The 15,369-nt window shown below is 48.8% G+C and overlaps 1 protein-coding gene across 1 annotated transcript; it reads right to left on the bottom strand.

Annotated features, from left to right (window-relative positions):
• Nucleotides 1–1,408: 1,408 nt before the first annotated feature.
• On the bottom strand, nt 1,409–2,224 carry LOC136996289 (olfactory receptor 14C36-like; the record flags this gene model as incomplete). The annotated part of the gene is made up of 1 exon (XM_067317218.1): nt 1,409–2,224. A coding segment is annotated over one exon (816 nt), but the record flags the coding sequence as incomplete, so codon positions are not given.
• Between the last annotated feature and the right edge of the window lie 13,145 nt (nt 2,225–15,369).

Consider the following 15,369-nt stretch of genomic DNA (forward strand, 5'->3'; position numbering starts at 1 on the left):
TCCAGTGCCCCTTCCCTGGGCCTCCTGGGTCCCCACTGCCTCTCCAGGGATTGCAGAGCCCTCCTTTCCCTATGCATATCTGGGTGTAGTGCTTTACCTTTGTGTGACTCCACCATGGACAGTCCCTCACTTCATGAGCCTCCACTCCCTGCCCACCCCCAGGCACATGCTGTTCCTGGAGATCCCCTGAGCTCTCCTGGGGGCTCAGATTCCCTTCCAGAAGGACAGGCATCTGTCATCAGCACTGTCACCTGTGGGACAGCCCTGGGGCAGACAATTCAGAGACCATTCACCATCTCTGCTGGCACCGGTCACCAAGAAATGAGCCCTGAATCCAGCCCTTGGTCCCTAACAGATCACCCTGGGACTCTGAGCTCATCCCCTGGAGCCCACGGAGTTCACAAGCAGAACAGCAGGTCCTTTTAGGGTGCAACCCTTGGGCATATTTTTGACTCCCCTTTCTGAAGAAAAGCAAGACTCCAGGCGCATCACTGAGGAGATCCCCTTTTATTGAAGAAATGTTATTCTGGAGGCCAGGTCTGGCATAAAGGTGCCCAAAGCCTGGTCCTGCCTGTGCTCACAGGAATGCGCAAGGAAGCACAACCCTACCGCCACTGCGTTAGGAGAGTGCTTAGGCCTTATACACACATCAGAGCACAGCAGGAGAGTGTGGAAATGAAGAGAACAGCTCTGAAAGGAGAAGGCCTTGCTGCCGTTGGTGGATATGTCTCCAGGAAAGCTGCAGCCCCCACAGGAAGGCTGCAGTGAGGAAATGCCTGCTGTGGTAGTGGGGGAATGGTCCTGAGGAGCACAGGGTCTGTCTCCACAGGCTGTGTCCAGACTCTCCTCTCCTCCACTCCTGCTCTGCTGTGAGCATTAGAGCACTGTAGAGGGAAGGGACCAGCCCACCATGACAGCTGACTGCCACCCTTGCAGAAGAGGGGTATGAGATCACACCCTGACTGGGGCCAGGGGAGCTGAGCTCTGCTAATGGACATGGGACCCATGGGCTCCCATGGACACCGCCTGTACTCATCCAAGCCTGACTCTGTTCCCCTGAGCTCCCTTGGTGTCAGTGCTGAAAGAGACACTGCAAAGGGAAACTCTCCTCGTTGCACTGGTGGCATCCGAGGGAGCTCAGACTAGCTGGCTTTGAGGTCCCCCCATTTCTGCTGATGAAGGGGGAAGCCTGGCTTCCTGCTTCAACACTGTCTCTGGGTCAGATTCAAATGAGAGATTCCTGAGGACAAGTAGCAACTGTTTTTTTTTCTTTTTACAAGAATGTATCAGAGAAAAGGAAGAAAGAAATAAATGAACAACACATAGCTTTGATGCCAAATACCCTGGGAATGGGGAATAGATGCACATGGGACAGTTATTGGTGCCGACATTGTACCCATTGGATCAGTTTCCTCAGAGCATCCTTGAGCTCCTTGTTCCTCATGCTGTAGATGAGAGGGTTCACTGCTGGAGGCACCACTGAGTACAGAACTGCCATCACCAGATCCAGAGCTGGGGAGGAGATGGAGGGGGGCTTCAGCTGGGCAAATATGATAGTGCTGACAAACAGGGAGACCACAACCATGTGAGGGAGGCACGTGGAAAAGGCTTTGTGCCTGCCCTGCTCAGAGGGGATCCTCAGCACAGCAGTGAAGATCTGCACGTAGGACAGCACAATAAAAATGAAACACCCAAGGACTAAACAGGCACTAACCACAATAACTCCAGTTTCTCTGAGGTAGGAGTCTGAGCAAGAAAGCTTGAGGATCTGGGCGATTTCACAGAAGAACTGCTCCACAGCATTGCCTTGGCAGAGTGGTAGTGAAAAGGTATTTGCAGTGTGCAGCACAGCATTGAGAATACCACTTCCCCAGGCAGCTGCTGCCATTTTGACACAAGCTCTGCTGCTCATGAGTGAGCTGTAGTGCAGGGGTCTGCAGATGGCAACAAAGCGGTCGTAGGCCATGACAGTGAGAAGAAAGTACTCAGCCAAAATGAAAAAGACAAGGAAAAAGACCTGGGCAGCACATCCTGAGTAGGAAATGGCCCTGGTGTCCCTCAGGGAATTGGCCATGGATTTGGGGACAGAGGTGGAGATGGAGCCAAGGTCGAGGATGGAGAGGTTGAGGAGGAAGAAGTACATGGGAGTGTGGAGGCGGTGGTCACAGGCTATGGCAGTGATGATGAGGCCATTGCCCAGGAGGGCAGCCAGGTAGATGCCCAGGAAGAGCGAGAAGTGCAAGAGCTGCAGCTCCTGCATGTCTGCAAATGACAGGAGGAGGAACTCTTTCGGGGAGCTGCCATTGGACATTTGCTTCCTTTGGGCATGGGGGACTGTCCAAGGAGGGAAAGACATTGACAAGTTAGGACAGACTTCTCTGAGCAAAACTTCCTATTTATTACAACTCTCCCAAACTCTCCCTCCCCCAAAAGCAGACATTACCTCTCTCCACGTTGGCTTGCAGCCCAGCCAGACTCCCCAGAGTAAAATGGTCAAATGTCCTATGGATGAGGTGTCCTGAAGAGAGATTTGGCTCATTCCCAGCCAGGCCCCCTCACCCTCCCACTGCATTGCCCAGAACCTCACAGGTCAGAGAGGGACTTGGGCACCTCATTCTCAAGAACACGTCTGCATGGCAGGACCCACAAGTTCATTGTCTGAACTGCATCTGAAACCCCCTTGCTCAGAGAGTCCAAGGGGAAGGACAAGAGCAGCACAGACAGGTGGGGACATATGGAGCAATGCCATGATATTTCTGCTGGGGGAGGCAGGGACACAGAGAGCCACGAGGGCACTCAGGAGTTTCTCCTCCTCTGAATATCTGGCTGCTAAAGAAATGACTCATGCCCTAGACCCCATAGCCTTGAGGACTGAGGGCTGTGCTGGGTGAGAGAGGAGAGGAGGCAATGAAGTTTGTAGTTTCCACTCACTCTTTGACCAGGACACTGCTGCCTGGAGCTGTCCCTGCAGGGAGCTGTTTCTTTGTACCCCCATCTCTCCCCAGTCAGTGGCCGCAGACCCCATCCCACCCACTGAGCACTCAGCTCTGCCTTGCAGAAACCTCCCGGGGGCAGGGCACTGCACAGGGGCACCTCTAAGTTTGCAGGAGCTAAGGAACAGGTGAAACAAACCTTGATGAGGCTGGAAAGGTGATGCTGGTTCTGTCTGTAGGCTGAGCAGTGGATGAAGGGATTTGCTGAGTTCCTCCCAGAACTATTCCTCTCTCACTGTCACTATTTTGGAGTCTCAATCCCCTGTTTAAACCTGACAGATCCAATAACATTTCATGCCACCCAAAGAGAATAAAACTGAAAGCAGAGACTTATGAAAGCTCCTTCCCTTTCAGGCATCCCTGCCTTGATCTTCCTTTTGGAACCCCTCCCTCCAGAAATGCTCTCAGGGTGAGATGGAGCTGTGAGCAGCCATGACCCACACAGCACCATCTCAACGGGAGAATGAACCTGCCCTGACTGGGGGGTCGATCCTCCCACCCAGAACTTCTCCCTGCAGTGCCATGGGGAGCTCCCCGGGCAGTTTGAGTGCTGACCCTCACAGGCGGCAGAGTCAGTGCCCCAGGCACACAGCGCCCTGGGGGGCAGAGACACTGCTCTGAATCACAGCTCTGGGCAGACCTGTGTGCATACACTAGATTCATCCCCCTGCAGTGTCCCTGGGAGAAGGCAGCAGGACACCCTGTCCCTCTGATGATGTGGCAGTGAATTCCTGCTCTGAAGCATCTCCTCCTCCTCTGCACTGGAGAAGCTGGGCGAATGATCCTTAAAAAAACAGTCATGGAATGGGATGAGTTTAGAAGACTTCTCCAGGAACCTCAGTAGCATTGCTCCACAGCCAGAGACTTACTGTGCAAAGGGCTGTGAAGATTTCTCCCATCATGAGCTCTCCTCTGTCCTCCCACTCCAGACTGCCTTTCACTTCTCTCTGTCTTCTGTCATCTAATTTCAGCAAGAGCAGGCAGTGGTGCAGGGACACTGCTCTGAATCACAGCCCTGGGCAGATCTTGGTGCTTCTCCCAGCTTCACAGCCCTGCACCATCCTTGAGAGAAAGTAGCAGCATGCCCTGTCCCTCTGATGGTGTGGCAGGGAATCCCTGCTCTGAAGCATCTGCTCCTCTCCCACACCAGAGAAGTCAGGAGAGCAATCCTTAAAAATCTTTCAGTCATGGGATGGAATGGGTTTAGAAGAGCCCTCCAGGAACCTCAGTAGCATTGCCCTGCAGCCAAAGACTTACCATGTCAAGGGCTGTGAAGATTTCTCTCACAACGAGCTCTCCTCTATCCACCCACTCTACACTGCCTTTCACATCGCTCTGTCTGCCTTGCCTCATCTCATGTCAGCAGCAGCAGGCAGTGCCTGGAACCTTGCTGCTCCTTGCAGAAGAGCTGCTCCTGGACACAGCTGTCTCTGGACAGTGCTGCCAGGTTGCCAGGAGCTCCCTCCATCCCAGGAGCCTGGCAGAGGCTGTGCTGAAGGCGTAAACTTCTCTCTCCCTTGTGCTCCCTTCTCCTGGGAAATGTTCACTGAGGTAGACCTATGGTCTCTCTCTAAACAGTGGAGAGAGACTGATTCCAATGTTGCAGTTTGTCACATCATGGGATGGTTATCTACAAGACGTGGAAATGTCCCACCCTGGACACCCCTATTCCCACCTCTTAGCTACACAGGACACGTAGACAGGGACATGAAGGGAGCTCATTTTCCCAGGGTTCAGGTATTGCTTCAGATGAGTCAATCTGGGCATGTCATGCCAGTTTAGAAGCTCCCTCCCATGACCTCCACAAAGAAACAGGAGGTGGGATTTCCCCTTGTCAAAGCTGAAGTGTGCTCAACAGAGATGTCTGCAGGCCAAGCTCCTTGTCTAAGCTCCCATTATAATCAGTGGAGATGGAGGTTGGGAGTCAGTTGCCCACACACAAACACCTGGTGACCTTTGAAGAGACAGGGTGTTCCCAGACATGTGCCAGTGTCTGCTTGCTGTGATGGAGCAAGTGTGAGACGTGCATCCTTCTAGAGCATGAGGTGGGGGCCAGGTGGGGAATTTCCTTGGCCATCTGAAATGATTCTAGAGATCTACTGCTACTACTACAGCTCCACTCAGTACAAAGCCAAGACACAGGCAAACCCCTACAGTGCAAATAGCTTATGTAATTCAGTGCAGACACTTGATTCAGTGACATAAAGATAGGTTGTCAGGGCCATGTCAGATGCCTGCGGTGTCCAGCACAACCACAGGTCTCTAGCAGATACAGCATGGGACCTACAGGAAAGCCATATCCTTTTGGGGTGGTTGCTGGGCAAGTTCCCAAGGGCATCCCAGGTTTCCAGCCTGTGCCCAAATAATTGAATTCCACCACTGCCTCTAGGCAAAGTCCATCCCATCTACATTCAAGCAACTGCATAATTGGGAGGCACATCACACCAAGGCCTCCGCTGTAGTTTCTGCACTCTCAAACCCTTCAAGCTCTCCCACCCCTGAACCTCTTCTCATCCCAGATGATATGAACAGGGACTGTGCTAATGATGTCCACAGGATGGCTGGATCACAGGCTGTTCAGGCCCAGGGACTTCTTCAGTGATACCTTGTCCTTCCTGGAGATCGGTTGACCTCTTTCACAGGCCCTGTGGTGCTACAAAGCCAGCTCAGGCAGCAAAGCCCTTTCCTGCCATTTCTGCACAGCCCAGCTCTGTTTTGCTCCAGCCTCAGGTGCTGCAGGGTTTGCTCCCTTAGTGGGAACCTCCTTTCACCATTAAATTGACACCTGCTGTCTATGCCAGCATGTCCCTGCACTGAAGTGGGCCATTGCACATACAGTGTCCTTGACTCTTGGTAACATGGTTCACCATGAGCAATCTATGCTCTGGGCCACAGCTGAGGCTCTGCAACCCAAATATATGCAAGCGAATGCAGCCTGGGGCACAGACAATAGCAGATGGAGATGCACAAGTTGTCCCAGGACTACAGCATTGCCAGAATAACTGAGATGTGGTGGGATCACTCACATGACTGGAGGCCTATGATAGCACAGTACAAGCTCTTCAGGAGAAACTGTTGGGGAAGATGAGGAGGGGGAATGCCCTTTCTGTGAAGGGGCAGCTCAGATGTATGGAGCTCTTCCCTGGGATGGACAAGGAGCTGCATGAGAGCTTGTGGGTAAGCATGAGAAGAAGGATGACATTGTGATGGGAGCTACCGACCATGTGATCTGGGTGAGGAGGTGGACGCAATCTCCTTTAAGCAACCTGAGGAAATCTGTGGCTCACGGGCTCTGGTTCTTATGGGGAGACCGTAATCTCCCTGACATTCACTGCAAGGACAAAGAGCAGAGTGCAAGGAGTCCAGGAGGTTTTTGGAAGACGTCAGGGAAAACTTCTTAGCACAGCTGCCAGATGGGCCAATAAAGGTGATGCTTTCCTGGATGTGGAAATTGCAAACAAGGAGGAACTGCTCAGGCATGGGATAGTCAGTGTCAGCCTCGCCTACAGTGACCATGAAAAAGTGGACTCCCAGATCCTGAAGGGAGTGAGGAAGGACAGCAGCAGAGTACAGACGCTGGGCTTCAGAGGAACAGACTTGGGCCTGTCCTTGGGACTGGTGGGGGAGCCCATGAGAGGCAGCTCTGAAGGGCACAGGAACTCAGGAAAGCTGACAAGTCTTTAAGGACAGCACCTACCAAGCACAAGAATGGTCCATCCTGATGCACAGTAAAACCAGTAACCATGTCAGGGGACCAGCTTGGCTAAAGAGGGAGCTTGCACCTGAGCTCCAGGACAATAAGGCAGCGTACAGGAAGGGGGAGGAGAGAGAGGCTGCAAGGAGGAATTTAGAAATATTGTCTAGCAAGGTAGGCATGGTGTTCGGGAAGACAAAGCTCCCCTAGGATTGACACTTGCAGAGGATGTCAAGAGCATGAGGATGAGCTGTTACTGCTCCAGTAAGAATAAAAAGGAAAAGATGGGCTCACTGCTGAATGGGGCAGGGAATCTAGTAACAGCAGATGAAGAGAGATCTGAAGAAACCAATGCTTTATTAGCTTCCATTTTCACAAAAAAAAGGTCTCTCAGGCTGTTGTGCCTTACTTCAGGACTCCTGAGGAGAAGAACAACCAACAGGGGATGAGGTTAGTGAGGGATTACTTGTGAGACCTCAAGCTATGCAAGTTATTGGGGTTGGATGGGCTGCATATGAGGATGCTGTGAGAGCTGGCTGCTGTCATAGCAAGGCCACTTGCTATCATATTTGAAAGACTGTGGAGACTGGGCAAGGTCCCAATGACTGGAAAAAGGCAAATGTTACATCCATCTTCAAAACAGGCCAACAGGACTACCTGGGGAGCTGCAGGCAGTTTAGCCTCACTTTGGTGAGGAGCGTCTCATGGAGTGAATCCTCTCAGATCACATTTCTGGGCACACGAAGGAGAAGAAGGTGATAGAGAGCAGTCAGCATGGATTTACCCGGGGTAAATTGTGCCTCACCAACATGATTGACTTCTATGATTAAATAACTGGATTTGCGGATGGAGTAAATGTCTTTTACCTAGAATTTAGCAAGGTGTTGGACACTGTCTTCAACAATATTCTTGTATGCAAGTTAGAACATTACTGCCTAGACAGATAGACAACCGGATGGGTAAAAAGCTGCTTGGATAGTCAGGCTCAGAGGGCACTGGTGAATGGGTAGCACTCTCCCTGGTAGCCAGAGATAAGTGGACCATCACTGATCTCTTCAGGAAACTGTCCTGTTTATCGTCTTTATTAGTGACACAGAGGAAGTAACACTCATCATGCTTGTAGATTGCCCCAAAATGGAAGGGGGGACCAGTCATATGCTTGAGGGCTGCCATTCAGAGGGACATAGGCAGGCAGGAGGAAGGAGCTTCAGAAACCTCACAAAATTCAGCAAGGACAAATGCCAGGTCTTGCACCTGGCATAGACCAATACCCCACAGTGTTACAGGCTGGGGCCTGAGGAGTGGCTCTGCGGAAAGGCCTTGAGGGTCCTGGTGGACAGGAACCAAAATACGAGCCAGCAGTGTTCCCTGGCAGCAAAGAAGGTGAAAAAGCACTGTGGGCTGTAGGACCAGGAGCACAGCCAGGAGGTGGAGGGAAAGGATGATCCCCCTCTAGTCAGTATTCATTCAACCACGTATAGAGTACTACGTCCAGTTTGGGTCCCCAGAAAAAGAAAGAGGTCGGTAACTGGGAGCAAGTTTGGCAGAGGGCCCTCACGATACTTGGGGAGCTGGAGCACTTTGTCTGTGAAGATACGGGGCTTGTTCAACCTTCAGAACAGATGGCTTTGGAGGGACCTCATAACAGCCTTCCAAAGGCTACAAGGAGGTCACCAGGAAGATGGAGCCAGGATCTTCACCATGGTGCGTGGTAGATGGACAAGTGACAATGGGCATAAGTTGAAAGAAGAGAGGTTCATGCAGGGGATAAGAAGCTTTTCCACTAAGAGGATGGTCAGGCATTGGAACTGGTTGCCCAGAGAGGCTGTGCCGTCTCCTCCCTCGGAGGTTTCCAAGACCAGACAGGATCAAGCCCCGAGCACCATGGCTGACCCCAGAGCTGACCCTGCTGCAAGCAAGGAGATTGGGCTAGAGAGCTCCTGAGGTCCCTTCCACCCTGATGCAGTCTGTGATTCTTCCCCCTCTGGGTCTTAGCTTATGGATGTCAGGGAAAGCACACGGGTTCCCCTTAACAGTGGAAGTAGGTCAGCTTTCTTCTCCTCCTCCATTCAGAATTGTTCAGATGCAGGGCTTCTTGGCAGGAATCCCCCAAAGGTCTTGATCAATCCTTTGCTTCACTTTTAATTTCCCCCTTTTTTCCCCCCTTTTCCCCCTTCTAAGTTTGTGCCTTTTAACATCCTTATCCCCTCTCATATAGTCAGCCCACACCTGCTTACCCTTTCCCATTTTGTGGGTTTGGGTTTTGTTTTGTTTTGTTTTTTTTTTGACACAGAGGAACTTCAGTCTAGAAGGACCTTGAGAAACTTGGGTGATTTGGCCAACAGACACCTCATGAAGATTTACAAGAGAAGTGTCAAGTCCTGTGAGTAGGGAGGAATAACCGCATCCATGAGGAGAGGTTGGGGTACCCGGGCTTCTTTAGCCTGATGAAGTGGAGGTGAAGGGCAGGAGAGTAGTAGCTTGTGACTGCTTGAAGGGTGATTTCAGAGATGATGGAGCTTTTCTTGGTAGTGGGAAAAAGCATGAGAAGGGAAAAAAGCCACAAACAGCAGCTTGCGGGGTTCAGATGTAACATCAGGAAAAGGGAATGTCACTTGAAGGGCAGTGCTGTGGTGCTACAGGTCACCTAGAGGGAGTCTGTGATCAGCCCTTGGCTTTGTGCTTCAAGGAAAACTAAGTGAGGACCGAGAGACATGAGTAGAGGTAAGGACATCCATGGGTGAGAACAAGGTGGCAAAGCAGGCTGGTGTGTACAGTCTGCAGGGAAACAGACACAGGCGTGGGACAGCATAGGACAGCCTGTAGTGGAGACAGCCATGGGCACTGTCAAGGCTGAAAGCTGCCTACAAAACTGAGCTCTTTGTCCTCTTGGCTATGGCTGTTGTCCCTGCCACTGAGGCCCTCAAGAAGATGTTTCCTTAAAGCTCTGTGACCTCGCTGCCTTCTCGTCCTTGGGGACTCAGGAGGTGCTGTATCACTGTCCTGCACTCGGTGTTGTACACCCCCACCCTCACACTGCCCCCAGGAAGAGCCCTGAGCAAAGCACGAGGGAAAAGATCACCCTGCCCAGGGGCTGGGTGTCAGTGCCTGGCCATTCTGCTTGATAAAACACATCAAGGCTTACTTGGCATCAGAGCCACCTGCACATTGCCTTTGCCTACTTGCAATCAGGGCCTCCAGCTTTCTGCTCTCATCAGCCCCTGGGGAGCCTTCCTCGGTAACAACCCTCAATGGGACCCATTAACGCTCCAAGAAACTTTGGAATTTACTTCTGCTTTTAATTTCTTGAGAGGCTTGTTCAATGTCCCCTCAGTATTTGAGGTTCATGGACTCAGCACCAAAGACACATGAGAGGCCATTAAAATGCAAAAAGCCCTAACAAGGCATGTCACCCCCCCCTAATTTTCTTCAGTTCTTCAGTTCTTGTGTGCCTAATTGGAGAGGATTCAGGAGTGTATTTACAAGAGCAAGATTTCCATGAGCACCTGAAAAACAAAGGATTTCTCCTTTTTAAGCTTCCTTTATTTTTCAGCTTACAGAACAAGTGATAGCCACATTCTCCAATTCATACTGACCCAGAGGGTCTCCTAATGAAGTCCAGACATGTAGGAAAAGCAGTATTTTCCATATGAGACCTTTATGGACAACTTTCCTCCTCACTTCCCCAACCCTGCCATTTCTCTCATCAGCCACTGGGGACTTATATGACTCTTGTTAAAATCTAACTTTTTTCCACTCGAGTCTGTAGCTGAATGTTACAGCTCCTACGCACCAATTCCCACCTGCTTTCCTTAGACAACTAGCTGCAGACACAGGAGGATTTTTCTCAACTGCAAACAAGCAAAAATAAAATAGGATATAGTTTAATAAAAGGTAAAAGACTCTCCTCAACTGTATGTTAAGTGCAAGCTGCCTCCAGTGTGGTCCACTTTCCACAAGGAATAACCCTCCTTGAAATGATTTTGACAGATAGATAGGAAAGGATAGATAGAAACAGAACTAAGGAGCTGGCTAAAGAGACAGTAAGACTCCTGAACGACGAGGCAGGCTTCAGACACCCTGAAGCTCAGAGCAGCAGCTGGAGAGTTGAGAGGTATCTGATGGATAAAGAGTAAGATATGTCTAGTTCGTCTGATGCAAAGATGCCTTTAGAAATGATCAATTTAATCAGGACATGTGAAAATATGTGAGGAATTACTGAGGTTAAATCCACAGCATAATAGACAGAGCAGTGGTAACAAATTGAGGGGCAGATCAAGATTTCTTCTCCTGAGATTCATACCCTGCCTGAACATTTCCACTGTTTTATCATGGGAAAAGTGGACATTAAAATTAGTCATTTTAGCTGATGAAAGTGTGCTCATATTTCTTAAATGTTGAAAACTCTTCTCCACCTTTTCAGGCAGAGCCCTGTTCTAACCACAAGCACCCAGTGGCATGTGGAGAGGTCCTGGTATGTCTGAGGTACCTCCCTAGGCCTGGCAGCTCTCACAGGGGACCTGCGGCAGACCGGAGCCCCTTGAAGCTGCAGATGGAGGGTGGGTAGAGTGGACCAGGGCACCTACAATGGCACCAGCCGTCAGTGACCCTGTGACTGCATCCCACCCCAATTCTGGAAATCACTTTCCTTTTCAAAAAAAAAAAAAAAAAAAAAAAGACCAGTCTATTAAAAAAAAAAAGACAATAAAGCAAAGACAGACAACAAGAACACAAAAAAATTTAAAAGCTGGGAAGTGTAACAAAACATTTCTTCATTTTAGATCATTTTCTTACTTTCTTTCTTGTTTCATTTTTTATTGACATTTTCTAAATATCTCTGGTATTATCAGGCCTGCACCATTAAAAAATATATTTCTGTGTCTCGCACAGAGCCCAGTGGCCCAAAACCACTCACAGCCCAGGGCTGTCCATGCCACTCCTCACTCTCTGCACAGACCAAGTCGCACCCACCAGAGACAGGAGCAACCACTAAACCCACATCCTAGCCCTGTGCCTGTTGGTGGCCTAGCAGGTACTCAGGCAGGCAGGACCTCACAACCTCTTACCCCAGACAGGAGTCAAGTGCTGGCCTATCAGCTTCACCCATAGAAGTCACCTCACAGCCACTTTCCCACCCATATGCCTGCTCCTGGTCCATCACCTGTAGAGGCAGAAGTGACCTCACTTTCATCTTTATGATTGTGGGCCTCCTACTGTCCTATGAGCTTCTGAGAAACAACTAATCTCATAAAAATGTCCCCAGCCATCAGCTTCCTGGTGGCCTACCAGCTGATCAGACACAACTGACCTCATATTCACCTGCCAAGCCAATGGGCCTGCTGCTTGTCTTTCATCTTCCCTTAGGGAAATGACCTCAGCATGTTTTTGGCTTCCATCCAGTCAGGTATTCATGCAGCAATGACCTCACAATCATCACCTGAGCCACATGCCTGCTGCTGACCTATCAGAGGCTGAGACAGACATGATCTCACAGTCACTATCCAGGCCACATAACTGTTTCTGACCCATCAGCTACTCAGTTCTGAATGACCTCACAATCAACATCCTAGCCCTGTGCTGCTTGGCGGCCTATCAGGTCCTCAGGCAGAAGTGACCTCACAAACAGTTGCCCCAAGCATTAGTCAAGTGCTGGCACATCAGCTGCTCAGATAGAGGTGACCTTACAATCATCTACCAAGCCCACATGGCTGCTGATGGCCTTTCAGCTTCTCTGATGGACAAGGTTTGTGTTCTTGTTTGGGAGGTCACTTCTGACTCAGCCTCTGATAGGCTCATGGCTGGGGCATGGGCATGTGAAGTCACTCCTGCCTTAGCAGCTGATAGACCAGCAGCAGGCACATGGCTTGGATGATGATGGTAAGGTTAGTTGTATGTGATCAGCTGAAAGCAGGGGTTTAATTAGCATCCTGGCAGGAGATCCTGGCAAGAATTGCAGAACCTGCAGGCCTCCAGCAACCTAGTGACACCTTGCAAAATGTGCTCAGCTGAGATAGACACCTGAACTGTCAGGTTAGAAATGACTCCCTTAGAGAAGAGAGGAGCATGTGGAAAGGTGAGGAACATAACACTTAGGGGGGGGTTGCAGAGTTATTTGCATAAAGCCACCTCAACTTTGCAAGCTGATTCTCAACTATGACCTTTCAAGTATTTCCTGCCGACTTGCAGGAATGTGCTTGAGCATCGGGCAACAATTTTCAGGGTCCAAAAGCAATGCTGTGATTTTCTTAGTTTTCAGCACAAAAAATAAGCTCTGAGCCCTTGAAACATCACTCACTGTTGTATGTGCATCTGGGAAAACTTGTTGTAAGAGGCCAATTCTTTTCTGAAGAAATACTTTGTCTTTGGAAGTTTTCCTTATGTGCCCATTTTGAAAGGTAATGACTGTGGCACTGCTGCTCAAAAGAGTACCTCTGAGTGCTCCGTCACGGCAAGACCATTTCCTTGTTCACTATGCCAGAGAAAAAAGTCCCACCATGTCAAAACTGCTCTCTGAGGCCTCTTCTTGGCTATCAGCCCCTGGATGTCTTGCTTCAGGGCCTGGGGCAGTGTGCAGTGTGCAGGTTGCAGCAGAGATCTGCAAGGCAGTGAGCCCTTTGGCAGGGAGAGCTCAGCACCCCGCCCTCCCTCCTTCCCCCTTATTTCAGTGGATTGGGGGGGGTTACTTGGATGGTTAATTAAGAGCAAAGAGTTTCTAGGATACTGCCATATTAGAAGAAAAGAGTGTCTGCACCAATTACATTTATTGGTAGTACCCCCCCAATAAGACTTTATTAACAGGAGAGAGAGGCAACTACTATGCCTTTACTCTAAGAAAACTTGAGATTTAAAGGTCTCAGAAGTGTTATCTTCAAGAAACTCCTCCAGTGAACCCTTTCTGAAAGATGACCTCTTATAATCCAAATATTCTAAGCTGCATATTTATATGTATTTCACAAGAGATCTGGGCTATCTTATGTCTTTGGTTAAACATGGGACAGGAAAGCCCAAATCAAATAAGGGAGGGAAATCATGGAGAATATATATATATATATATATATATAAAAGACAAAGCATTCTGTAAACATTTAACTTTATTTCACTTTTCTTTGTATTTCCCAGCACCTGTGAATTACCTTTGATATTAGCTTCCATGGGTTTTCTTTCTCAGATAGCCTATATTTCAACTGCAGAAGATGGTGCTTCTGAGTCCTTGGTTTTATGCTTTCCAATTTTAGTTGTATAAAGAAGTTACCATCAAACAAAAATGCATGTTTTTTTGCTTCATACACTGTCATTCTAAAAGTAGTACAGACCTACATTAACTTTGGATCAGTATACCTGTTATTGAAAATTAAGCTCACCGGCCACCATAACAGAGTCCGACCCTAGGTTCCCGCAGAAGTTTGAAGTCAGATCAGAACAAAATAAATTTTAATTACACGCGTGCAATAATTACAGCTCGAGCTGGTTGCCTCCAGAGAGGGACCCTAAACAAAGAAATTCCTGGCCTATTATACCCTTACAATCTAAGTTCCCCACCCCTTATGCAATAGTTTGGACCAATAGTAATATTTAGATCTGGGGTCTTCCCCTTCTTCATTGCGCTCCTTCATTGTCTCTAGCAGGCTGCTTCTTATCCTATTTTCAAGGTTGCAGCTTCTGCTCTTGGTTCCAACTTCTTTATCTTTCCAGCTTGAACCAGCGCTGGGGCCCTCTTTCACATAACTAGGTAATATCCAGGAGAGAGTTCACAGCTTGCAGCTTAAGGCTTCAGCAAATTTAGCTACTAATGCTAAGCAAGTTATGCTACGCAATCAACTCTAGACAGCTTCAGTCCAATATTCTTTAACAGTCTTCCCTTTGTTTTTATTAAGCATCCCTGCTAATATGTTAAGCAGAGTTCTCGAGGCCTTTCGAGGCGTACTATCACTCTCCATAATCTTATGTGCAATATGATTGTAAGCAATAGGCATAGCACGGTTAAACTTAACACAACTACTACTGGGTGCAACATGTGATTATAGAACCCTGTTGTGGTTGGTGACCATCCCAGAAGAGTCTCTCACCAATGGTATTCTCCATCCTTCTTCACTCTTTCCAAGATGTGGTGTATCTCTTCTGTATCATGATGAACAGTGATTAGAGTTTTTTGTCCATTGTTTTGGATGCGTTTTAACAGTTGACGCAGGTCATCATGTTGTAGTAGTTTCTTCACCAATGTAAGATTCATTCCGATGCGGGTAGGCAATAAATCTTGACTTAAGGTATAATTAGATTGTAATAATTGATAAGACTGTCACACTATGAAGGTTCGATAGTAACAACTGAGACAGTAACATAATAAAAAATTATGTTTATTTCCTCACGCAAATTCTTGGATTAGTAACATCCATTAAAATAATGCGATTACTCATTTAGAAAGGATAACCCAAAACTGTGATTACTGCGCTATTAATTGGAAGAACTGCTTATCCCTACTTGAAAGCTTTCTTGTTCACTCACTTAGTGAGAGGACTCTCAACCTCGAGGAGTTACCTTAACCCAGCGTCCCAGGAAAAGGGGGGGAGGGGAATACTCACAGTCCAGCCAGAGAAGATGATCAGTTCACGTTCCCGTTCCTGCTCAAACTCTCTTAGCTTCCAAGTCTCTTTTTATACGGTTGGGGCTCTGGGCAAACACTGC

The sequence above is a fragment of the Apteryx mantelli genome, unplaced genomic scaffold (genome assembly GCF_036417845.1).
Source record: "Apteryx mantelli isolate bAptMan1 unplaced genomic scaffold, bAptMan1.hap1 HAP1_SCAFFOLD_33, whole genome shotgun sequence".
Classification (NCBI taxonomy): Eukaryota; Metazoa; Chordata; class Aves; order Apterygiformes; family Apterygidae; genus Apteryx; species Apteryx mantelli.